The following is a 26,684-nucleotide window of genomic DNA, read 5'->3' as shown; positions in this document are numbered from 1 at the left end:
CACTGTATAAAATGTTGTATGGTATTTCAACAATGCAATGAAGTGCTCTTATAAATTGTCTATTTATAGGGCTGTGTTGCCTAGTGAGTAGGATCTGAATTGGGACTCAATGGCAGACATTATATATGTTTTGATTTTACGAAAACACAGCTCCAAGTGGAACAAATAATATTTGTGCCCAAACAATAAACTCTGCCAATAATAATAGCATTACCTCATCAACAAAGTTTTGTGATTAAGGATAGTTATTTACAGCAAAGCACACTAAAAATATGACCATCAGGTGGAGTCATTGATCATTTCTATTCTAGCTGGAAATACTGGAATCACGAAATGCTGTGTTTTATAAGTGCAAATACTATTTATTTTTGAATGACATTATATGTTGTAATGGTTTTCACCCATTTTTCTTGTCTGAATGCTTGTTTAATAGCAACAGAAGAAAAAACGTGATAAGAGAAAAGAACGGAACAAAAAGAAAAAGGATGAGGATGTTGACGATGTGATTGAGAATCTGAGTAAGCTCTCAGTGCCAGCCAGTGATGAGGAGGAAGAGGAAGGTGAGCTGTGCTGGATGCAGGGGTTTGGCGCAAATGATTGCAAATTCAGAAAATCGACTGTAAACTGAAATGTATGAGTGTTAAATCTACAGAGACAGAAGGTGGACTAATTGACTTCAGGAACTTCAAAATTGGCATTAAACTCAACACTCTGTTGTCAGTTTAAAGAATATGAATGTGATTTTTGTTTTGTATGTTTGCTTCTGAGTAAAACATTCAGTGGTTTAATAGTTGATTTTAACTTTCAAAATTGAAATTTGCGTGAAAGGGTTTTGAGGTGTGTCGAGCCAATTCCAGGTCATCAATGAAGAATGGTGTCAAGTTTAATGTCAATGGCTGATCCTATTGTGAATGGCACTGACCACATTTGCAGCAAGTGCTGGTTGCTGGAAGAACTCTGGATCAGAATTGATCATCTGGAATCTGAGCTACAAACACTATGGCATATCCGGGAGAGGATACTTTGTTTCAGGAGGCGCTCACACAGGATTAAGTAATTCAAATTCAGTTCGTGATCAGGAACAACAGTGTGTGACTGTAAGTGAGGTAGGTAGTGGGATTCTGCGTTCAAGAGTGGCGGAGCTTCACCCCTTGACCTTATACAACAGGTATGAGATTTTTGCTCCCTGTATGGATGAGCAAAAGGGTTGTGGACAGGATGAGCCAGCTGACCACTGCACCAAAGAAAAGAGATTATGCGCCAAAGTCTGGTGGGGGAGGGGAATTAGACAGCCACGGCTGATAAAGGAAGTCAGGAAATGTTTCAAAGAAGAAGAGAACCTATAAAGTGGCCTAGAGCACTGGGAAATCAGAAGATTAGAAAGATTAAAAAAACAGTGGATAAAGAGAGAAATGAGGAAGGAGAGGATCAAATATTAAGGTAAGCTAACCAGTAACATGATAATAAAAGTTTCTTTCAATACATAAGAAACAAACAAGAGGCAAAAGTTGAAATTGAGCCGCTCCAAAGCGATGCATGACGGCTAGTGCTGGGAGATAAAGAAATAGCTGAAGAACTTATTAAGTACTTTGTGTCAGTCTTCATAGTGGAAGACATAAGTAATATCCCACCAATTAAGGGGACTTGATCAGAGTTGAGTGTATTAGCCATTGCAAAAGAGAAAGTGCTAGAAAAGCTAAAAGGTCTAAAAATAGATAAATCTCCTGGCCCTGATGGGCTACATCCGAGAGTCCTGAGGGAGGTGGCTGAGGAAATAACGGAGGCGTTGGTTGTGATCTTTCAAAAGTCACTGGAGTCAGGGAAAGTCCCAGCTGATTGGAAAATCACTGTTGTAACCCCCTTGTTCAAGAAAGGATCAAGACAAAAGATGGAAAATTATAGGCCAATTAGCCTAACCTTGGTTGTAGGTAAAATTCTAGAATCCATCATTAAGGATGAGATTTCTAAATTCTTGGAAGTGCAGGGTTGGATTAGAACAAGTCAGCGTAGATTTAGTAAGAGGAGGTCGTGTCTGAGAAGCCTGTTAGAATTCTTTGAACAGGTAACAAGTAGGTTAGACCAGGGAAACCCAGTGGATGTTATCTATCTAGACTTCCAAAAGGCCTTTGATAAGGTACCTCATGGGAGGCTGCTGAGTAAGATGAGGGCCCATGGTGTTTGAGGTGAGCTATCGTTATGGATTGAGGATTGGCTGTCTGACAGAAGGCAGAAAGTTGGGATAAAAGGTTCTTTTTTAGATTGGCAGATGGTGACAAGTGGTGTCCCGCAGGGTTCAGTGTTGGGGCTGCAAGCTGTTCACTTTTTATATCAGTTATCTGGATAAAGGGACTGGGGGCATTCTGGCAAAGTTCGCCAGTGATACGAAGTTAGGGGACAGGCAGGCAGTACTGAGGAAGTGGGGAGGCTGCAGAAAGATTTAGATAGTTTAGGAGAGTGGTCCAAGAAATGGCTGATGAAGTTCAACATGAGCAAATGTGAGGTCTTGCACTTTGGAAAAAAGAATACAGGCATGGACTATTTTCTAAACATTGAGAAAATTCATAAAGCTGAGGTACAAAGGGATCTGGGAGTGCTAGTCCAGGATTCTCTAAAGGTTAACTTGCAGGTTGAGTCCATGATTCAGAAAGCAAATGTAATGTTGTCAATTATCTCAAGAGGGTTGGAATATAAAATCAGCGATGTGCTTCTGAGACTTTATAAAGGTCTAGTCAGGCCACGTTTAGAATATAGTGTCCAATTTTGGGCCCCATACCTCATGAAGGACATACTGGAACTGGAGCGTGTCCAGCGGAGATTCACATGGATGATCCCTGGAATGATAGGCCTAACATACGATGAATGGCTGAGGATCCTGGGGTTGTATTCATAGAGTTTAGAAGGTTGAGGGGAGATCTAATAGAAATTTACAAGATAAAGCATGGCTTAGAAAGGGTGAACGCTGGGAAGTTGGTTCCTTTAGGCGGGGAGACTAAGATCTGTGAGCACAGCCTTAGAATTAGAGGGGATCAATTTAGAACAGAAATGAGGAGATATTTCTTCAGCCAGAGAGTGGTGGGCCTGTGGAATTCATTGCAGAGTGGACTTGGGCCGAATGGCCTTACTTCCACTCCTGTGTCTTATGCTTAAGGCTTATGTTTAAGTTTATTATTTACTGTGAAAGTACAGAGACTAGAATTTGCATTTTCCTTTGAAGTGGTTGTTTACATAATATTTATTCTACTGTTTTCAAATGTCAGCATAAACTCAATTGTAGGTCTCGCCTCAAGTCAGAACATTGTTGATTTTGTGTCAGGTTCTTCTCACCAATTTTTTAACTGAAAGCTTCTTTGTTCTTTTAAGGTAGTGTGAAAAATCTCTTTGCACGTTTTCAGAGGAGACCGGGCAGTTTTTGTCTTGTGCCCAACATTGCCGAAAGGCAATTAAATGTGCTGCGTAAAATAATAAGTTCTCAGTTTGCCTTTTTAAAGGAAAAAATATAGGGAAAATGGAACTGCCTTTGAGAGAGCTATAAGGAGACCTATCAGAATTATTCCAGGATTGAGAGATTTTCTGCAACGTTCAAGGTTAGGGGAATAGTTTATAAAACTGTTATCCCAGACAAGGTCGGCAAAAAGAAAAGGACCAGGTATTTCCAGATTCAATGTTTTGGCTATGACAGACAGGGGGGAGTGTGGGGAGTCATGTGGTGAGTAATAATGACCTGGAGCCTACTATGTAAAATTGTGATGGAATTGGAGATGATTGACAATTTCAAAAGGGCACTGTTAAGCTCTTGCAGGAAATAAACTTGCAAAGATGTTGACTTAATGGGCCCAATAGTAATGTTCTGTGCCTTAAGGATTCCAGTGATATTGCTTTTTTTTTTAGGTCATATCAAAAATTATTTCCCTTAAATCATACACAATTTACCAAAAGAGTCTTGTGAAGGTCAAGTTTGAACACAATGGAGTGAGAGTTAAGGTAACAATCTGATGATTGTGTGAGGAGGAGGAGTAACTGGAGAAAAAAGTAACAGTACTGGATTGTGATCCAGAACTGGATTTGTGCCCTGCTGCATGTGCGCCCCCACCCCCGTCTCAGAAATTAAAGATGCATCAAATCTGATAGATTGATCAAGCCTTGGTTACTTGTATCCACAGACTAACTTCTGCTATGAAATTAAGTATGAAATTGGGGCTAAAGTTCCCCTGTGGCCAAATCTACTCTGATTGAAATTTGTGTTTTTCCCTTCTCCAGAAATAAAGCCAAGACGAGGTAATAAAAAGATGGGGAACAAAAAGATGGTAAGCAATGTATGACTTGTTTTCCCTTCAAGGTGTCACTTTTAAGTTGGAACTAAAGGCAAAGCGCGGAGGATTGGAGATGAATCTTTGTTCAGAGTAATGTCCCAGTATTCCTTTTGAAAATTAGACTATCTTTGTGTCTGATAGCCTACTCCAAAGTTAAAAGAAGTGCTTTTGTTTCTGAGAGTAGGATCTCTAGATCACCTAAAAGTTAAACTTGGTTACAATATCTTGTTATCTTGATAACAACCTTCGCCAATGCCAATGCATTGAGTATAGGTGTTGAGAGGTCGTGTTGTGGCTGCACAGGACATTGGTTAGCATACTTTTGGAGTGCAGTTCTGCTTTCCCTGCTACAGAAAGAATGTTGTTAAACTTGAAAGGGTTCAGAAAAGATTTACAAGGGTGTTGCTAGGATTGGAGGATTTGAGCTACAGGGAGAATAGACTGCAGTTATTTTCCCTGGAGCGTCGGAAGTTGAGGGGTGACCATCGAGGTTTGTTTACTTAACCTTAAGTAAACAAACCTTTTGCCCTGGGTTGGGGGGGGATCCAAAACTAGAGGACATAGGTTTAAGGTGAGAGGGGAAAGATTTTAAAGTGTCCCGAGGGGCAAGTATTCCACGCAGAGAATGGTGCATGTATGGAATGAGCTGCCAGAGAAAATGATGGAAAGGGGTACAATTACAATGTTTAAAAGACATTTGGATGGGCATATGAATATGAAGTGTTTAGAGGCATTTGGACCAAATGTTGGCACATGAGACCAGATTTGTCTAGGATATCTGGTTGGCATGAACAAGCTGGACTGAAGAGTTGTTTCCATGCTGCATATCTGACTCTATAACCATTAATAGATTTAGCAGAGCTTGTAAACTTCCAGCTCTGAGTAGAAGAAATCAGGATGAAGTTACTTGTATCTTTATAATATTTCTAACTTACAAATGTTACAGACTTTTAAAATTGTTCATGGGATGTAAGTTTTGTTGACAAAGCCAATCCTCAGTTGCCTTGAGTAGGTAATGGTGAACTGTCGTCTCTATGCAATATGGTTTTTGATTGAGCAACAGTGAAAGTATGGCCCATATATTCTCCAAGCCAGTATGGTAAGTGGCTTGGTGGGGAATTTGGCGATATATTCCCATGGCTTTGCTACCCTTCCTTCTCTTGAGATGATTGCCCTCAACACCTTTCTTTGAGCTGTTTATGATTCCAACCCATGGTGTTTCCCCGATTCCTGTTTAGTCCAATTTTGTTCATGTTCCTTGATGTCACGTCATATCAAATACTACCTTGATGTCAAGGATTGTCACTCTAATCTCAGCTCATATGTGCTGGGTGAGGGTAAGATTAGTTTTTGTGCACAGCCAGAACCTGCCTGCTAGTGTAACACTTCATGTCTTATCTGCCAGTAATATTTTCTGGCAGAATGAAACTTGCCTGTTTATCTCTTGGAATTCTCCATTGTTTACTTTCAAGTTGGGTTGCATTTGTTGTTTTGGATGAGGCCAGACCCCCTTCAAACAATTTCGAGGAAGTAGCCCAGACCTTAACTTTGCTAGTTATTTTAAGCAGTTTAAAGTGGATATTCCAGGAGTGATGCAACTGGCCTACCCACTTAGAGTTAAACAAAATAAAATTTATTTGCAGGATTCTGCGTAATCCAAGATGGAGGACGGGAAATATTTTGCCTTTTTTTTGAGGTATTTTAAGTGTTGGAGGTGATTTCCTTGAATTCCAGGAGAGCAATTACTGTTGTATATGCTGTTGTATTGGTTTGGAACTTTGGAGAAAAAGAAGTCCAAACAACAGCACTTTTAAAAGGGAGAGGAACAGACAAAGCAACACATGGCAAGGTCAGCGCAGGAGTGAAAGAGTGAGATTGTGAGAGAAACCCACACTGCTTACTGACACAGCAGTGAACCTGCGCAGTTACTGTCTTTGCTGTTTGAATTCGTGTATCGCTGGGCATTGGAGAGCATCTGGGAAAATTAACAAACTGTGAAATTCACAACTAATCTTGCGAGGAACCTGTTTGGGCGTGGTCACAGCACAGAAAAACAGATAAGTGTATATTTTTAAGTGTGGCCATACAGTAAGTCTGCAGTAGTGAGTAGAGTTCAGAGAGATAGTGAGGAAAGAGATCAATCTGAGACTGGTACAGTTGAGAACAGAAGTGAGTCAAACAGTCAGGGCAAGCAGGGACAAAGCAGAGAACAAGGTAGGACTGATAAATTAAACTGCATTTATTTTAATGCAAGAGGCCTAACAGGGAGGGCAGATGAACTCAGGGCATGGTTAGGAACATGGGACTGGTTTATCATAGCAATTACAGAAATGTGGTTCAGGAATGGACAGGATTGGCAGCTTAATGTTCGAGGATACAAATGCTACAGGAAGGACAGAAAGGGAGGCAAGAGAGGAAGGGGAGTGGTGTTTTTGGTAAGAGATAGCATTGCAGCTATACTGAGGGAGGATATTCCTGGAAATACATCCAGGGCAGTTATTTGGATGGAACTGATAAATAAGAAAGGGATGATCACCTTATTGGGATTGTATTATAGACCCTCCCAAAAGTCAGAGGGAAATTGAGAAACAGATTTGTAAGGAGATCTCAGCTATCTGTAAGAATAATAGGGTGGTTATGGGAGGGGATTTTAACTTTTCAAACATTGACTGGGACTGCCATAGTGTTAAGGGTTTAGATGGAGAGGAATTTGTTAACTGTGTACAAGAAAATGTTTTGATTCAGTATGTGGATGTGCCTACTAGAGAAGGTGCAAAACTTGACCTACTCTTGGGAAATAAGGCAGGGTAGGTGACTGAGGTATCAGTGGAGGAGCACTTTGGGGCCAGCGACCATAATTCTACTGGATTTAAAATAGTGATGGAAAAGGATAGACCAAATCTAAAAGTTGAAGTTCAAAATTGGAGGAAGGCTAATTTTGACGGTATTAGGCAAGAACTTTCGAAAGCTGATTAGGGCAGATGTTTGCAGGTAAAGGGACGGCTGAAAAATGAGAAGCCTTCAGAATTGAGATAGCCAGAGACAATATATTCCTGTGAAGGGAAAGGCTGGCAGGTGTAGGGAGTACTGGAGGGTCATGTCTTTTTGTGGCTAGTTGGTGTTCATGTATCCTGGTGGCTAGTTTTCGGCCTGTTTGTCCAATATAGTATTTGTTACAGTCCTTGCACGGTATTTTGTGCAAAACAAATACTGTGCAAGGACTTTAACAAACACTACATTGGACAAACAGGCAGAAAACTAGCCACCAGGATACATGAACACCAACTAGCCATAAAAAGACATGACCCTCTCTCACTAGTGTCCTCTCATAAGGATGAGGAAGGACACCACTTCGACTGGGACAATACATCCATCCTAGGACAAGCCAAACAAAGACATGCAAGAGAATTCCTAGAAGCATGGCATTCCAACCGGAACTCCATCAACAAACACATTGAGTTAGACGCCATCTACCATCCCTTGAGAAAAGGAACAGGAAGTGACTTCACCACAGGAAATAACATCACCAACCCAAATATATAAATAGAAAGTAGAAATTTTCAGCATTGCTTTGCATGAGGCCCACTGAAGATGTTACCGAGTATGGTGATGAAACATCTGAAAATGAACATTTCAGCTCACCGGGCAAACCTACATTCAAAACCTCAACCTGAGCTACAAATCTTCTCAAAACTCGCTAATATGTGAGGTATAGACAAGATAGATTGAATTAATCCTTAGAGTATAAAGGCTGTAGGAGTATACTTAAAAGAGAAATCAGGAGATAGCTTTGGCAAATAGAGTTAAGGAGAATCCAAAGGGTTTTTACAAGTACATTCAGGACAAAAGGGTAACTAGGGAGAGAACAGGGACGCCCAAAAATCAGCAAGGCGGGCTTTGTGTGGAGCCACAGTAGATGGGGGAGATACTAAATGAATATTTTGTATCAGTGTTTACTGTGGAAAAGGACACGGCAGATATAAAATGTAGGGACATAGATGGTGACATTTTGAAAAATGTCCATATTACAGAGGAGGAAGTGCTGGATGTCTTGAAACACAAAAGTGGATAAATCCCCAAGACCTGATCAGGTGTACCTCAGAACTCTGTGGGAAGCTAGGGAAGTAATTGCTTGGCTCCTTGCTGAGATATTTATATCATCGATAGTCACAGGTGAGGTGCCAGAAGACTGGTAAGAAGGATGGTAAGGACAAGTCAAGGAAGTATAGACCACTGAGCCTGACGTTGGTAGTGGGCAAGTTTTTGGAGGGAATCCTGAGGGACAGGATGTACATGTATTTGGAAAGGCAGGGACTGATTAGGGATAGTCAACATGGTTTTGTGCGTGGGATATCATGTCTCACAAACTTGATTGAGTTGAGGACAGAGTGGTGGACTTGATCTATATGGACCTCAGTAAGGCATTCAACAAGGTTCCACTTGGGAGACTTGTTAGCATGGTGAGATCTCATGGAATACAGGGAGAACTAGCCATTTGGATACAGAACTGGTTTAAAGGTACAGGACAGAGGATGGTGGTGGAGGGCTGTTTGTCAGACTGGAGACCTGTGACCAGTGGACTGTCACAAGGATCAGTGCTGAGTCCACTACTTTTTGTCATTTTATATAAATGAATTGGATATGAGCATAAGTGGTATAGTTAATAAGTTTGCAAATGACACTTAACTTGGAGGTGTAGTGGACAGCGAAGAAGGCTACCTCAGATTACAACGGGATCTTGATAAGATGGGCCAATGGGCTGAGGAGTGGCAGATGGCGTTTAGTTTCGATAAATATGAGATGCTGAATTTTGGGAAAGTAAATCTTAGCAGGAATTATACACTTAATTGTAAGGTCCTAGGGAGTGTTGCTGAACAAAGAGACCTTGAAGTGTAGGTTCATAACTCCTTGAAAGTGGAATGGCAGGGAGATAGGATAGTGAAGAAGGTGTTTGGTATGCTTTCCTTTATTGGTCATAGTATTGAGTACAGGGGTTGGGAGGTCATGTTGCGGCTGTACAGGACATTGCTTTGGCCACTGTTGGAATATTGCACGCAATCCTGGTCTCCTTCCTATTGGAAGGATGTTGTGAAACTTGAAAGGGTTCAGAAAGGATTTACAAGGATGTTGCCAGAGTTGGATGGTTTGAGCTATAGGCAGAGTTGAATAGGCTAGGGCTGTTTTTCCTGCTGTGTCAGAGGCTGAGGGGAGACCTTATAGAGGCTTACAAAATCATGAGAGGCATGGATAGGATAAATGAACAAAGTCTTTTCCCTGGGGTCAGGGAGTCCAGAACTAGAGGGCATAGGTTTAGAGTGAGAGGGAAAAGATATAAAAGAGACCTAAGGGGCAGCTTTTTCACACAGAGGGTGGTACATGTATGGAAAGAGCTGCCAGAGGAGGTTGTGGAGACTGGTACAATTGCAACATTTAAAAGGCATCTGGATGGATATAAGAATAGGAAGGATTTGGAAGGCTATGGGCTGGGTGCTGGCAGGTGGGACTAGATTGCATTGGGATATCTGGTCAGCATGGACGAATTGGACCGAAGGGTCTGTTTCCGTGCTGTACATCTAGATGACTCTATGATTACTGAATGAAACAAACAAAAGAGAACAGAATATATAATAACTTAACCTATCTGAAAACCCAACAGGTTATCCCAGCTTAATGATGCTGTTCCAAATACTTACAACAATCCACATAAACACCTCATTGTTTTAAAAAAAAGGTAAAATCAACAGAGTCATACAGGAGAGATGTCTGAGACGGGAAGGATCAGCATGGACCTGCTTCCTTGGGTCTAGTAGCTTTCAACGCTGCTTGCTAGAAACTAAACCAAACTGGGGAAAGCTGAGCTGGGAGAACTGGCCACTCCCCGTTCAGTGCACGAGTATTTTTTTAAACTTGAAAGCTTTTTTTCCTGAGGCAGTATCGGTTAGCTATAATCAAATTGGCCTTGAAACCCATCCAAACCAGACTTTTTGTAATCACTGCTTTTATGACCTCTCTTGGTGGAGGATAAAAAGCCAAAGACTAAATAACAGTAGTAGACTTTCCAACTTTAAGGGCATTTGAATGGTCATTGGATAGACACATGGATGAAAATGGAATAGTATAGGTTAGATGGGCTTCAGATTAGTTTCACAGGTCGGCGCAACATCAAGGGCTGAAGGGCCTGAACTGTGGTGTACTTCTATATTCTATAACCTTGTTAAAAGAGCAGCAGCATCACATTGTTTACATTGATGATAAAGTATTGATGCCTTTTTTCATGGTTCCATTTTGCCTTCTGTGTTTAATTTCTGCCATGTCCATTTGTTTGTGATGTTTCAACTTATTTGTAAGCCTTTCCCATAACTTTTAAATGCTTGTCCTCTGTCCTTTTGTTCAACCATGCTCATATGTGAACCCAGAAGCAAAGGAGACATAGTGGATAGGTGCATGTCAGTCTAACATGTTTCAAAAACTGAACAGTTCCAGAACAGGTGTCCAATTGGAGGCATCCTGGAGGTCAGAAATTTTCAGTTCCATGCTGGAAAGCTGACATGAGGGACTTCATGAATTGTTTTGTAACCAAATTGTCAAAACTAAATTTTTGAGCTTTAATTTGATTAACTTGAAGCAAATGCTCCTTTTTCAATTTAGTAAAGGTTGATTATTCTACTTTGCTTCATTATCAGTTGATATGAGTTCTTGTTATTATCTTGTTGACAAATGATAGTTTCACAATGGGTTGATTCCTCTTTAATTGAAAGTAAATCATGTGTATTTGATAAATGAGATGCTATGCATTCCAGTATATGTTCAGTTGAAAATATCCAGGACTTTTGTCATTCTTGATTTTGCTTTTAATGTAAATTTTTCATTTTTTAATTTAGAGTGGCAACGTCTTTGCAGCTCTCAGCCTTGAGCAGAGTGAAAGTGAAGACAATGATGAGGACGACGAAACCGAAAGGCAGCCATCCAAAACTAACAAAAATCAGAAAAATAAGGTTTGTATCAATTTTGGGGAAAGGAGTCTGAATATGATGAATTGTGCATTTGTTTATTGACGCCTAATAATTCTGACCTCTTCACCAAGGGTTCATCTCATCTGCATCAGCCTTACTTACTTAATGTAATAATGGTGCTTTCCATTGCTGTGTAATATTTCTGGAGGTAGAATTTCCATTCAAGGCCATTGCTCTGTGATCTTGCCAGCATTGTAAATCAGTAGCTTTACTCGGTATTTGATTGCTAAGATCTGTTTTCTCTACCACCAGATGGTGCTAACCATCCACAGTTTGGCTGTCAGAAACTGGGCTTGTGGTAGTACTGGGACAAATACTTGCACAAGCATTTTGCTGCTTTCTGTTTTTTGTGCCAAGCAGTCTGAGCACTGGAAACTCTGGAAATGAATCAGTCAAGGCAGTGTCTTCAAAAGACAAGCCCATTCATGACAACATAGTGAAATAGCATGTAGAACTGAAGAACATGCCATTCAATTCTACTAGTCTGTGCAGTGTTCACACCAGTCTCAACCAATTCATTTGGCCTTTTGGTATACATCTTCTGTATTTGACTAGTTCACTTCTGAAAGCATCTAAGCTATTTTCCCTGTGCTTGTGAGTTCCACCTTTACAAACACACTCCAAGTTAGGAAATATCTCCTTAGCTTCCTCTTAGATTTATTTGTAATTAGTAACTAAAACCATGCTTTGCCATGACCTTTGCCATGAGACATTAAATAGTCCAGTACTCAAGCAGCTGATAATACTCAGACAATATTAACTCTTGAATCCTTTATCACCACTGGACTGCCTACCTAGTTCCTTGATGATTGGAATTTTTCGATGTGGTATGTTAGCCATATCTTCCCAGTTTATGACATTAAGGATTAAGACTCTTCAGAACCACCTTGCAAATGCCTTTGAAGTTGAGCACAGATTGTCCAGCAGGTTTGCATTATCTGCAACTTCAGCTTCCAGCTCTGAGTATCCATTAACTATGATAATAGAGCTGCACTTATATCAGTCTCAGCATCTTGACCGTCTCATTTTGTTATTTAGAATGCAAAAAGATACTGGGTGTGTAAAAAAAGTATTAACTGTCTCTCACATGAAAGCCAAATAGTTTAAGTGCTGGAAATCAGAAATAGCAAGAAAATATTCAGCAGGTCTGGCATTCTCTGTAGAGAGAGAAAGAATTGATGTTTCAGGTCTGCAGTCTTTCATTACAATATGGAAAGTTAGCTACGGTGTATGTGAAAGATGAAAGACAGGAAGAAGAACAATAGGCAAGGCCTAGGATAGGATTTCAAATGTATAAATTTGAAGAAAATCAGTGGAGCTCTCTTGGAGTGTTGGCCAATTTTTGTGCATCATTCATTACTCTTTTTAAAATAAAACTCACGTCAATAAATTTGAGGTTATAGTTAAGATACAGGTGCTGCATTGAAAGGCAGTCCACTTCTGCAACATATTTAATTTAAAAAGAAATTTAAATGGAAAGTTAATTGGATTTTTCTTTTATTTTCTTTTTCTGGACTTGCTTTCTTCCTTCCTTTCTGGTTCTTTTGCATTTACAGACTGCATTGAGTGAGAATCTGGGTAACCAGAAGCAAAGCAAAAAGAAAAAAAGAGAGAGTTCTGAGGGTAAACCACAGGTAACATGTCACTGCACAAAAGGCATGTTTTTTTGACACACTGGGGTGCCTGGACCCTTCGTTTTTAACTTTTTCTCACCATCACAATCTGTTATGGAAATTACTTGGACACAAATTCGGGGACCAGGGGAGCAAGAGCACATTTCAAAAGGACACATTTTATCAAGAAAATCATTCCCTAAGTGTTCTTGTTCATTTTAGAGGGTAAATCTTGTTTCATGAACTAACGTCCTCAATGTTGGGCTTCTCTGGTGTTCCTCTGTTGTAACTGAAAGTGATGATGAGTGGTAACTCCTCTACCTTGTCCAATCTGAATAAAATCAAAGTACTATGCATTCCCTCCATTGAGGTTTATTTGTCCAGTTATGATTGCTGCTTTCACCAGAGCAGTCCAGCAGGTTTACTCAAGAATCTCTGTACAGCAGATGAGCAGTGTTTTTTGAACACTAACAGTCTATTCTATTCGTGTGTTCTTCTTACCCTTTATTTAAGGAGCAATGGTGTTCCTACTCATGATTTGCATTGTGACTAAGTACTTGAAGCAGCTTTGGTGTGGTTTGTCCTGTTGTTAAATCCTCAAGATTTTTCTTTTGCATGGTTTTGCATACTTCTTATAATAAAGAAAATCAACTTAGCACATTAGATTTTACCATGCACTTTACTTAACAGCCATATGGTTCGAATCTATATTTTAAAAGCCAAATATAAAGTTGTTGACACTTGTTTGAAATTTGAATTATGGCATGAGAGAATCAAAAGTAACAATTATAGTATTTTCAGTCAGGAGGGAAAGGTGAGAGTTTAGAAATCAAAAAGTTAAGATAGCTTTTTAATTGCAAGTTCCTTTTGTTAACACTGGTTTTTGACTCATGGTGCATTTAAAATAAAAACAAATTTGGAGTCTGAAACAGGCAAAATGTTGTTTGTGCATAGCAAGTCAGTCAGCATCTGAAAAGAGAAAAGACAGGCTCACATTCCAGATGCAGCGTATTTTAGAATTAAATCTATTTTTTGGAGTTGAGAAGATTAGGGGAACAGAAAGAGGTGATCAACTTCTTGGTTAAACACCACACAACATGGCCCATAACAAATTCATTCTCTCACCTTTACTAAAGATTGCAGTAACAGTACTTCTACTAACCACAATATCCCAAGCTAAGGAGAGTGAACCAGCACTTCTGCTCCTAATCCGTTGACCTTGACTGTAAAGGGCGGCACGGTGGCACAGTGGTTAGCACTGCTGCCTCTCAGAGCCTGAGACCCGGGTTCAATTCCCGACTCAGGCGACTGACTGTGTGGAGTTTGCACGTTCTCCCCGTGTCTGCGTGGGTTTCCTCCAGGTGCTCTGGTTTCCTCCCACAGTCCAAAGATGTGCAGGTCAGGGAATTGGCCATGCTAAATTGCCCGTAGTGTTAGGTAAGGGGTAAATGTAGGGGTATGGGTGGGTTGTGCTTCGGCGGGTCGGTGTGGACTTGTTGGGCCGAAGGGCCTGTTTCCACACTGTAAGTAATCTAATCTAATCTAAAGTTTTTGCAGTTCACATTGATTGGGGATGAGATTTAGCTTGACTGTTCAAGTACAATAGTACACAGAGTCTTCAGTGGAGAAGTAGAAAACATGGAAATAGAGAATTTGTTTTGAATTTAATGAGATTTTGAATACAAGTTGAAAATCTTGAGTGTCATTTGTTTATTTGTGCTGTTTGGGTTAATAGTAATTGTGTTGTCTTTATACTTCTTAGCCTGTACCTGAGGAAGGTAACAAGAAGCAAGGTAAAAAAGGCAATAAGGATGAAAGAGGAAAAACAAATGAGCAAAAGGTACAGTTCTCTTAATTACCTTGTGCATGCCTGACTTAGAACTTTGGCCACTAGCGATGTTTTTAATATTGGCAAATGACAAGTTACTATGAGCTTTCCTGTACTAATGGTTATGTCTAAATAGATTGTGAAGATGGTGATGAACAGAGGATGATGTCCATTGAGGAACTGAATGACAAGATAAAATATTCAGTGTTTTTTTTCAGTGTTTGTCTTTGTGAATAATGTTTGGGCATGAGTTATGTTAGAGGTGTGCTATAAACCTATGTTTCACTGGTTTATAGAAATGAAGGCTATCGCTCACTTAAAAGGTTTAGCTTTAAATGGACTGGACTTTGTCTATTAAAGACAAATTAACTAGTTTTTAAAATGCTACTATTTCTGTTCTGTTGAAGTCTGAGGATGAATTGTCTCATGTCAGGCTTCAAAGTCATTGTGAATAACAGGAACTGTTTTCCTTATTGTTTCATAGGTAATTGACCTATTTGTAAGAAGGCAGGAGATAACCAGCTTCATTTGTGAGAAATAAAAGGATAACTTTATTTCAAGTGCTTATTTATTAGAAGTAGGTTTGGTAGCTCTGTGGTGAGAGAAACAAAATTAACATTTTGGGCTGATCATCTTTCATCAGAACTGAACGATTGGTTCTGAAGCAGGTGTGCATTGTTTCCCCATCATGACAAAGTAACAGCGACCTGAAGCTTTAGCTGTATTTCTCTCTCCACAGCTACTGGCTGACCACCTGAATATATCCATATTTTCTGTTTGTTTTTCAAATTTTCAGCAACCACAGTATTTTGCTTTTGCTACAATCCTTAAAGAGCTGGGTAGAATCTAAAATCCCATGGGAAACATAACCTAATAGCAGTAGTAATATAGTTGAGAAGAAAATTGTAATTATTTAAATTTGATCACACTAGTACGCAGTATGTATATTTGCTGTCTGCAAAAGAAAATATCTTAACAGTTCACATCAGGCATATGTTACCGTTTGCTGTTGCAAAATATTGCCAGTGTGTAGAAAATTCACTAATCAGTTATGACAACTTGAGTTTCCATTGTTAATCCCTGGTTTATGCTATTGTAGGAATATAAAGTGGACAGGACAGACACCCTCATTGGACCATTTACAGAAGTGGTCAGAGCCACTGTAGCCAGGTGACTATGGAAAATGCAATTGTGCTCTCTGTGCCTCATTCAGCCATTTTGCAATGAGCCAATTAATAGTTGGTAGTGTTCTGTAGCTTAAAAATGTGTTGCTGGAAAAGTGTAGCAGGTCAGGCAGCATCAAAGGAACAGGAGAATCGATGTTTCGAGCATAAGCCCTTCTTCAGGAATGAGGAGGGTGTTCTGTAGCTGATTATCTGCTTTAAGTTCTGCAGTGATAACTTGAGTATCTCAGATGCTTCTTTAGAAAGCTACCATTGAAGTGTTCCAAATGATCTTCTATATTAACTTTCAAAGGTTTGTGTCAATTACTTAGAAAGAAATAATTGTACAATTGTAGAAAATAGTTTGTTTTGGTTATTTGTATACCAACAATTTTCATTAAGTTAATGGTGTTCAGCTGCTTGGCTTTAGGACAATTAGCAGTATGAGTTAGGACCACATATAGTCCTTTTGCTTTGCCATTTAATAAGATCATCCCTGATATGATTGTAATCTCAACTTCATGATCCCACCTACTCTGATAACCTTGCAAGCAGAGATTCCAACTTTTTTTTTTGAAAGAGAAAATCAGGGAAGTTCCAGAATTGATTAGTCTCTTGACTTGTCTTTCTATTACTTAACTGGAAGTGAATATCACAACTGCTTTATTCAATATGTGGATGTACCCACTAGAGAAGGAGCAAAACTTGACGTTTTGTGAAATAAGGAAAGGAAAGTGATTGAGGTGTCTCGGGGGTACTTTAAGTGACAAATTTTAATAGTTTTAAAATAGTTATGGAAAAGCATAGACCTGGTCTAAAAGTTAAAGTTCCAAATTGGAGTAAGGCTAATTTTGACCGTATTAAGCAGGAACTTAAAAAAAAAATTCAATGGGGGAGGCTGTTTGCAGGTAAAGGGACTGTTGGAAAGTGGAGGCCTTTTAAAAAAAGATAATGAGAGTTCAGAGTGTGTATTCCTGTTAGTGTGAAGGGCAAGGCTGGTAGGTGTATGGTACGTATGAATAGCTGAGATTGATGAATTCCTAGAAGATGGGGAGAGGCTGAATAGGCTGGGGCTTTTTTTCGCTGGAGTTTCGGAGGCTGAGGGGTTACCTTAGAGGTTTATAAAATCATGAGATGCCTGGAGGAGGGTTTTCCATCCCAGGGTAGGTGTATCCAAACTACAGGGCAAATTTGAGAGGGGAAAGACTTAAAAGGAACTTAAGGGTTAATGTTTTCACACAGAGATCGAGCTGCCAGAGGTTTGGAGGTGAGTACAAATGCAGCATTTGAGAGTAATCTGGATTATTATGAATAGGAAGGGTTTAGGAGGAATCTGTGCCAAATGCTGTCAAATGAGACTTGATCAGTTGAGGGTATCTGGTCAACAAGGATGACTTGGACCGAAGGGTTCGCTCCTCTGCTGTATATATCTGACTCTGTAATCACCTGTGCTTGGGTCAAATCAATGTAAAGCAAATGCAAGTTAATGAAGAATTTAGTTGGAGCACAATGCTTTCTGTTGCAGGTAGAATCTGAAGATGAAGAAGAAAAGTCAAGCAAGAAAAGTAAAAAGGTGGAGAAATCAAAAGCAAAGCAAAAGGTAGATGGATTGGGCTTGTAAAATGTAAACATAAGGTTCAACGTTCAGTTAACCTTATATTTAATTATTCTTAATTTGTATAAGAAGAAGAATAAATAATTCAGTTCCAGAATTCCAGAATTAGTTAGATATGGCTACCCTAATTAGTAGCATCTTCTCAGAAGCATGTGCCATATCTTTTGAGACCCATGCCAAAACGCGCACAATCAATCTCTGTTGTCACCGCTTAACTGGAAGGGCTGCACTGATAATTGTGTCCCACTGTTCCCAACCTGTCTCAAAATGTATGAATACGTCAAATCCCAATGGAGCCATAAAAATAACTGAATTGTTTGACTGACTACTACTCAAGACCAAAGCAATTCACACCAAGTTTGGTCTAATAATGAAATAAACTACTTATTTTGACCCATTTAACTTTAGCAAGAAAAGAAAGGATTTATTTACTGCGATGTAACTTACAACTTTAAATAAAAACCTCTTCAAGACCCCTAAATACACACTTTCTAATCATGATTATGGGAGTCAAACGGTTTAACACATTCTTTTTCCGTACAGTGTGTAGACATAAGGTAAAATAAATGCCAACCATCTTAAGTCCAGACCACAAGGTGGAATGCAGCCCAATTTCCAAATCAGTTTGTAATTCCAGAAGAGAAAATATTTGTTTGTTTACAGTCTTGAAAACTCAAATAGCCTTTGCTATTTTGGGAAGAAAGTTCCAGATTTGGGTGAAGAAGTGCTTCCTGAGTTGACTTCCATATGAATTAACTCTTGTTTTTAGCATAGCGTCATCTTGCTTTAAATTCCCTGACCAATGGAACCCTTTAAATGTCCAAGTAAATTCCTTTTCACTATTGAAGCATGTTGGTTAGACCACCAATCATAAATACATAGCATGTTTCTGCAACCTGCCCTTATTATTTAATTTTTTGAGCCCAATGGTTTGACCATTTATGGGTTTCCTCTTCCAAGACAAACATATTTTTAATTGGGTTTAATATACATCTAAATTGTGTTTCTACTTATGGAATTCATTTATCCTGTTGATTGCATTTTCTGTATTATTGGTTTGATGAAATTGGCAAGAATATTATTGAATGAAATCGTACTGCAATTATACTGAACCTATACTTATGTGCAAGTGCAAAAGCTGGGTATGTTGATTGAACTCTTGCATTCGAAGAGTCTATAGAGGTACAAATTATTAAGGATTTCAGTGATTGAAATTTGCACACAATTTGCTATGAATTGAACTGGATACCCTGTTCAAAAACTGCAAGCATTTTTATCCTTTAATGGGATGTGAGCATTGCTGGCAAGGCCAGCATTTGTGATCCAGGTGGGGGTTCCTTTGAATTAAGCCATTTCAGAGGGCAGTTAAAGCTCAACCACGTTGTTGTGGCGGCTCTGGAGTTTTGTGGATGGCAGAAGAGGTCGAGAAGGCAGATTTTCTTCTCTAATGGGCATTGGTGAACCAGATGGCTTTTTACAAAAATAAATGCTGTTTCATGGTTAGCATTTGAGACTAGCTTTCACTTAGAGTTTTTTTTTAATTAATCAAACTTAAATTTCATCTACCACTGTAGTGGGGTTTAAACCCGAATCCCCAGAGCATCAGCTTATGCCTCTGGCTTGAGTCCAATGACATTGCCACTCGGCCATTATCTTCCCCTTTGGATTAAATTTTTAAAAATAATTCTTCAGTATAGTTTCAACATTGTTAGCTAAACCGGCATTGTTCCCTTGAGAAGGTAGTGGTGCGCTGTCTTCTTGAAATGCCGCAGTCCATGTGGTGTAGGGACACATACAATGATGTTAGGAATGGGATTCCAGAATTTTGACCCAGTGGCAGTGAAATAACAGATGTCATTCTCACTGTGTGGCATACAGGGGAACTTGTGGGTGGTGATGCTCCATGTATCTGCTATCATTTTCCTTCTTGGTAGTAGTGGTCTTGGAGTTTGGAAGGTGCTGTCGAGAGACTTTGATCAGCTACTGTAGTGCATCTTGTAGATGGTGTATGCTGCTGTATTGTGCATAATTATTGGAGAAAGTGAATGTTCTAGGTGTTATGCCAGTAGGGTGAAGTAGTTTGTCTTTTGTGGCCTTTTGTCCGGCTTTTTTTTTGTTTCTTGTTTCGTGCACTATTAACGACACTCGATTACAAGTTGTATGATCTCACCCCAACCAATGGCAGTAAGTTATATCAGTTTAATGGGAACAGAAGTTTCTGATTGTTAAAAATAATTTTCCAGTATAGTGTGTCTGGGGGCTAAGTAATGCACGAGTTTGCTAATTAACCAGACTTCGAATTTTCATACTAGTGCATAGATTTGTTATCATGAGATAGTTTCTGCAAACCCATTCCCTCAAAATTTCTTCAGGTACCTAGGATTACGGAAACAAAACACCAGTGTAAATTTAATGTGCACGTGTAGGCGAAAAACATCAGAAAGTACTAGACACAGGATGTTCTCCAAAACACTGAACAAATAAAGAGTGAACTTAAAAATTGCCCATAGTGTTAGGTGCGTTAGTCAGAGGTAAATATAGGGTAGGAGACTGGGTGTGGGTGGTCGGTGGGGAATTTTTGGGCCGAAAGGCTTGATTCCATAGGGAATCTAATCTTAAAAGCGACTTTATAAGTAATATTACATTCAAAAGGAATTAACTAGACTTTCTTATTTGATTTTCGTCATAGGCATTCTCTGACAACGATGAGGAGCTAGAGGAAGAGCAGGAAAAGTGGCCTAAAAAAGGAAAAAACACAAAAGCTAAAGGAAAGCACAAGGTAAAAAAAAAAGTGAAACATCTATGGTTATAGTTAGTCATGGTCACTTAAATATGTGGGTTTGAACCAGTTATATAAATGGCCAATGTTTGCTAAGGATGAGATCAAATAGCCACCACTCTCCATTCCCAGTGCTATGATTTACAACACTAGAAGCAAAGGCTTGTTATGTTTGATATGATGCTTTTCTGTTAATATATTCTTGAGATGCAAGTATTTCAGGTATTTTATCTCAAGAAAGACACAATTTCTTTTTAGTTTGTTAATTCATTCAGCAATGTAGACTTTGCTATCTGGGCAATTTATTGCCTTAGTTACCCTTGGGGTAATAAGCTGCACTTCTGAACTATTGTAGTTTTGTGTAAGTACTAGGACCATGCTGTTAGAGAGTCAGTTCCAAGATTTTGACTCTGTGACACTGTGAAGGAACAACGATGTAGTTCCACGTCAAGATGGTGCATGACCTAGAGAGGAATGGTGATGTTTCCATGTATTTCCATGAACTTATTTGACTTGTTTAAATACACATCTTGCCCTTCCCCACTCCTGAGCTGTGAGTGCAGGTAGTATTGTAACTGTTTGTAAGGCTAAACATAATGTAAAAACAGCTTTTCTGTTTAAATCATATCCAATTCTGCATGGCTGAGTTGTCAAACATTGATGTGGAATTAGGATTTGTACCTTAAGGCTGAGGATTTGAAGCTGATGATGCGAAATGTAGAGGCGTTTTCAGTTCTCAGCTAGGCAAGCACACAGAACTGTAACTCAATCTTGTTTTCATTTTGTTGATTAAATGACCTTCTCAACAATTTTCATGTTGATCAGTTATGTAATTTGGTACAGTCAAGTGACTGTTACATGGGTTTTAGGTAAAATCTCATATTTCCAAAATAAGAGCATGATCGATAAATATATCATTGGTTGAAATTAAACAGTTCTGACTACATAGACTGTCATATTTACATCCCTTATATGATTTTGTGTTGAAGTTCGTCAAGCATGGATTCACAAACTACAAAAATTAAGTTTCATTTTCCAAACTGTTAAGTACTGTTATGTAGCAATTTCCTTGACATCCTGAGCAAGGTAAAGGAAAATTGATTGGGCTTTGTGCATCTGTGAGGAAAGTACATGCATGAGAGCCTCTAATGAACCCAGAATTAATTTTGTCTGTGTTGTCAAAAAAGCATGCCAACTAATCATCTAATCATTGCAAGTAGGAATGGCTACTAAGGATGTAAATAGAGAATGTGTGATGCCCAAGGAATAGGATCCCACAATTAGCCTTTTGATGAGCTGGATTGCTTCTTAATGACAGGAGGAGAAAGTGAGGTCTGCAGATGCTGGAGGTCAGAGCTGAAAATGTGTTGCTGGAAAAGCGCAGCAGGTCAGGCAGCATCCAAGGAACAGGAGATTCGATGTTTCGGGCATAAGCCCTTCTTCAGGAATCACTTTTAAGCTGTTTAGTATCATAAAGTATCAGCCTCTTGTGATTACTCACAAGTACATAGCACAATACCGAAAAAAGACTGACGGGAACTTTGAGAATGTCAACTAAGCTAATTTGAGTTTTGCATGCAGAATGAAATTTGACAATAGTAAAATTAATTTAACTTTGTTTTTCCAAACAGCCTGTAAATGCCTTTGCTGCCCTAGAAGTGGAGGAGGAGCTGGAGGAAGATGAAGATCTGGATGTTGAGAACGAAGGGGATATATCCCAGTCAAAGGGTTCCAAAGACAATTCAAAAGTCAAGGTGCATATATTAGAACATAAGCAACTTTATATTTGCGAGGTCTGTGAATACTGCATTAAAAATTTAGATGTTTCTGGCTAGGGATAATTGCTCAGCCCAGCAGCAAGTTAGGATATTAATAGGAGTCAGTAACTCCTGTTATGTTGGTGATACTTTGACTGTAATTAAAAACTGTGGAACATGTTTTCTCCCAGCAATTATATTCTGAATTATTTTGCTCGCTGCTTGTATGTACTTTACATTTGATTAACATTTGTTTGATTTTATAGAACTAGATCATTTCTAGCAGTAGCAGCCCAGTAGTGGAACATTTCTGTGAACAAGAGTAGGAGGAATTAAATGCAGCAAGTATTTGGTTGGAGCTTGTATATTAGGTAGACAGCAAGGAGGTTTTTAAAAGTGGAGTGATTAAACAAGCAAGTGGAACACAAGTGGCAGAAAGGAGAGCAGTGGGGTGAGTGGTACATTGCTTAGGATAGGCACGTGATTTGGATGAACAGAATGTTCAAGTGTGAGTGTTAAAGTGCAGGGGGGGATGAAGTTGTACGTTCAATTCCCTGAATTTTTGGGCAAGTAAAATGATATTTCAAATATATGTATATAAGTTTATGTTACTACTTCGATCAGCTCGTTACTCAATGAAATGAGATAAATTAAGTCTTTATGCATCAAATGAGTGAGTGTTAAAAGATTAAACTTAGTTAACAGATGGCATAGTGGTAATAATGTTGGACCAGTAATGTAGAGGCCTAGGCTATTTCTTGGGCACCCAAAGAAACAATGGAACTTAATCACTAAATCAAGGATCAAAAGTTCATCTCAATAATGGTGACTGCGAAACTACCAGGTTGTGGTTAAAAACTCATTTGGTCCACTGATGTTCTTCACGGATTGACTCTTGACTGCCATATGAGCAGGTCTACAAAACTTCTCATTTGGAGCAAATCACTACAGAAAAGTTGAAAAGGAAACAAACTAGATGGACTTTCCATCATTGATCTAGACATCAGAAACAAATAGCAAGTCCTGCCCAGTCAGCTCCTACAAACATTACTAACATCTCAAGAGCTGTTCCAGACTGATTATGCACCAGTTTTGCATGGTCATTTTCACCAGTTTATACCTTACATCTGATGTCCTAGGTGCTTTAAGACCTTGGCAGAAGGGTCAACACAATATTTTTATAGTTAGGATATTTTTGTGGGGTCCTGAACATTATCTGCAAAACAAATGAAATCTCATGGCATCTTCTGATTACCATGCCATCTACTGCTCTCCCATTTTGAACACCACTTGAAAGCAGCACTGAAGATACCAAAGGCACAGAAGGTGCACATGATGTGGGATATCAATTCCCATCATCAAAAGTAGCTTTGTAGCATCACCTACTGACAGGTCTGAAAGGCCCAATCAGATTGGCTAGAGGTGCTGCAACAAGTTGTGAGGAGCCTAGAGTGACCACCAAATAGTTTTTCTGGAAATGAAAAATCTAGTCTTCACACTAGGATCATGCTGTGGCACAATCGTCCTACTAAGTGGAATAAGAATGGGCATCCCTGAGGCATTGTAGGTCATCAGCAGCAATAGAATTGTATTTGATAACAAATTAATCTTGTGGTCAGGCATATCCTTTAACCATCAAACTAGAAATCAACATAATTCAATAGGGAGTAAAGAGAGCAATATCATCCTTGTAATTCAAAATTGCCCAGGGATGTCCTGTTTAAAAAAAACGGACAAATCGAGTCTGGCCAATTCCGACCCCATCAGCCTGCATTTAAACATAAGAAAGGTCATGAAAGGTGTAATTAATAATGCTATTAGGTGGTACTTGCACAGCACTAATCTCATGCTCAGTTTGTATTCTGTCAGGGCCACTTGTTGCTAACTTCATTAGAACCTTCATCCAAAATGGAGAAAGATTAATTTCAGCAGGCGAAATGAGAGTAACTGCCCTTGACAGGCAGGATTTGATGTAGTGTGGCACCAAGATACCTGAACAAAATAGGAAGTAAGTGGGAATTGTGGGGAAATTCCTCATTTGGAGTGATATATAACAGAAATTTTGATAATGATGATTGGAAGTAAATCATTTTGGCTAAAGACATTGCTGCACAGATTCCTCAGGTCCAACCATCTACAGCTGCTGTATCAATTGCATAATATCCACTGCGAAGTCAGGAACACTAATTTGATGACTGCTGTTTTTAGCATCCTTTATGACTCTTTAAATACTGAAGCAGTCCAACTCTATATGTAGCAAGACCTAAACATTTTCAAGCTTGGACTGAAAAGTGGCAAGTAATAGTTGTGCCACACTTGTGCCCAGGTACTGTATGACTCCAATGAAAGCCAATCTCCCCATGACGTTTGACAGCATTACCATCTGCCATAGCTAAACTTCCTCCTGTCAAAATCCTTCAGTTACGTTTGACCAGAAACCTAATTAGACCACCCATATAAATATGCCAGTTGCAACTGTAGGCCAGAGTTTTGGTGTTTATTGTGAATAACTCACCTGAATACCTCAAAACTGTGCACCATTTGTATGGCACAAGAATGCTTCCTGCTGGCCTGGAGGAATGCAGATCCAATAATGTTCGAGAAGCTTAAAACCATCCAGGGCAAAAGCAACCTATTGATAGGTACCCGTCAGCTACTAATTCCTTCTCCAGTGATAGAGTCATAGCAGTCTGCATCATATATAGCACCTTACCAAGCATCTTTTTTCAAAATGTTTCAAGTTCGTGTCTGCCATTATATGGAACATAAGTGCACGTTTCGCCTCACTGGGAGAGCGTGCTGGAAATTGAGCCCTGTTGTTCCTGGTGTCATTACAAAAGTTAAAGATTTCATAAAATATTTAAAATTCTCCATTGGCAAGTTATTTAGATCCAGGTTTACAGGAACAGGTTTCTGTACTGAACTTTGAATAAATAGTCATACTTCATAGATTCTAGTTACAGATGAACAATTATGAGCCATTGATATGTAATTCAACTTGATAAAACATTAACTTCCCTTTCTTATATATACAGACCGACACAAATAAACATGGGTGTTTTAGGTGGAGGGAAAGATTGGAAAGGCAATTTGGGTCCTTGTCCACAGGGTTCACTCGATGATCAGTTTAGCTTAAGATTTGCTGCTCCTTGATTGTGCCATTTCAGTTACTTTTGTTTGCAGGAGGCAAGAAATAGATACTGTTTCACACTTACAAAAAGTCACTGCTCACAGCAATTGATGAAGGGAAATAAATAGGGTTTTATTCCAGGCTTGAGGGCATTCTTATTGCAGAGAGAATGACAACCCTTCATTTCCAGAGGTCTGATGGCTCTGATCCACATATTCACATCTACAAGCTGTTCAGCTATCTAGGAGACGGATGGCCTTCATCATCAACAATAGGTCACTAATTAACCTATTGCTGGCCAAATCACATCTCTTGACTACAACTGGACTTCCCTGACTGCTTGAACAAATGAGTGTAAACAGCACTTAGAATTCGTCAGATAACTTGGATTTAAACAATCCTTTCCATAGTCCTTGGTTTTTTCCACTTCAGACATGTCAAAAATACAGAAAAATAATATTTGTCTTTTACGTGCAGCAGATGCTGCTCCACCACCTGAAATTTCCACTCCAGGATGTACACCATCTGAGCCTAGAGCTGCATTGCTGTTCCTTCACTGTTATTGGATTCAAAGTCTGGAACACTCTTCCTGACAGACTGTGCATGTACCTACACCAGTTGGACGGCAGCAATTCAAGAAGTTGACTTGCTATTGTCTTCCCAAGGACAGTTACAGATGAGCAACATAGGCTGAACTTGTTCCATAAAATTTATAATTGCATGAAGTACCTTTGGAAAAAAATGACATTTTTCCCATTTTGCATGGATGGGTCAGAGCCAACATCGCCCTGGCTGGGCAAGCAGTGTGAAACGTAGCGTGCTCTCTTTATTTGGTTGTATAGTTGGAGCTGGTTGCGGTCCAGCAAGTCCTCAACATATTTAGGAATTCCTGGTTCTTAGCTCTGCCAAAGCTCCTTTAATTAAATTGAATATGGGTGTTTTTTTTAAGGATACTTCAGAGTCGAACACACTCAAACTAATAATTTCTCAGCAGCTTAATGTTGAGAGATTTCAAATATAGTAGTTTTCTTTTAAGCTGACTTAAAACAAACATTTCGACTGAACTCAGAACAAAGGATTAGTTACATTTCTGTTCCTTCTACCATGTGAGAAGGTTATACATGCACAACTCAAACCCACAAGCCTCCTGAGGTTTCTTTTTACTCCCTGATAATGCAGATTGAAGCTAGTGAAGACGAAATGGAAATGGATGAAAAGGCTGCGAAGGAGAAGGCAACAGATGACAAATATGCCAATATGAGCAAAAAGGAGAAAAAGAAACTGAAGAAACAGGTAAGAATTATATTGCCTTTTTTTTTTACATTTAAGCATTTCTATTTTGTAGTCCTTGGAAAAATCTGAAACTGAGCTGTGTTGCATTTCACCCGAGTGAAAAGGAGGGATTAGTTTAATAATTTACTGTGCTTCTAACATCTGCAAAGTTGAATTCTGCGGTACCAGACAGTTGTGACCAGA

At 39.2% G+C, this 26,684-nt stretch overlaps 1 protein-coding gene across 2 annotated transcripts in view; it reads left to right on the top strand.

Annotated features, from left to right (window-relative positions):
• abcf1 (ATP-binding cassette, sub-family F (GCN20), member 1) overlaps window positions 1-26,684 on the top strand; it is a 96,374-nt gene that overhangs the window by 38,390 nt on the left and 31,300 nt on the right. The window contains exons 4-12 of one of the 2 annotated variants that reach the window (XM_060850861.1): window positions 434-560; window positions 4,258-4,304; window positions 11,192-11,305; window positions 12,880-12,957; window positions 14,699-14,776; window positions 17,453-17,527; window positions 20,232-20,321; window positions 21,953-22,075; window positions 26,388-26,501. In XM_060850861.1, the coding sequence (XP_060706844.1) occupies window positions 434-560; window positions 4,258-4,304; window positions 11,192-11,305; window positions 12,880-12,957; window positions 14,699-14,776; window positions 17,453-17,527; window positions 20,232-20,321; window positions 21,953-22,075; window positions 26,388-26,501 (846 nt within the window). The remainder of the gene's footprint in view (window positions 1-433; window positions 561-4,257; window positions 4,305-11,191; window positions 11,306-12,879; window positions 12,958-14,698; window positions 14,777-17,452; window positions 17,528-20,231; window positions 20,322-21,952; window positions 22,076-26,387; window positions 26,502-26,684) is intronic. The other variant, XM_060850862.1, reaches the window with a different exon arrangement.

This window comes from Hemiscyllium ocellatum, chromosome 35 (genome assembly GCF_020745735.1).
Source record: "Hemiscyllium ocellatum isolate sHemOce1 chromosome 35, sHemOce1.pat.X.cur, whole genome shotgun sequence".
Classification (NCBI taxonomy): Eukaryota; Metazoa; Chordata; class Chondrichthyes; order Orectolobiformes; family Hemiscylliidae; genus Hemiscyllium; species Hemiscyllium ocellatum.
The sequence above is the reverse complement of the archived record's forward strand: the minus strand, read 5'-3'. Positions and strand labels throughout refer to the sequence as shown.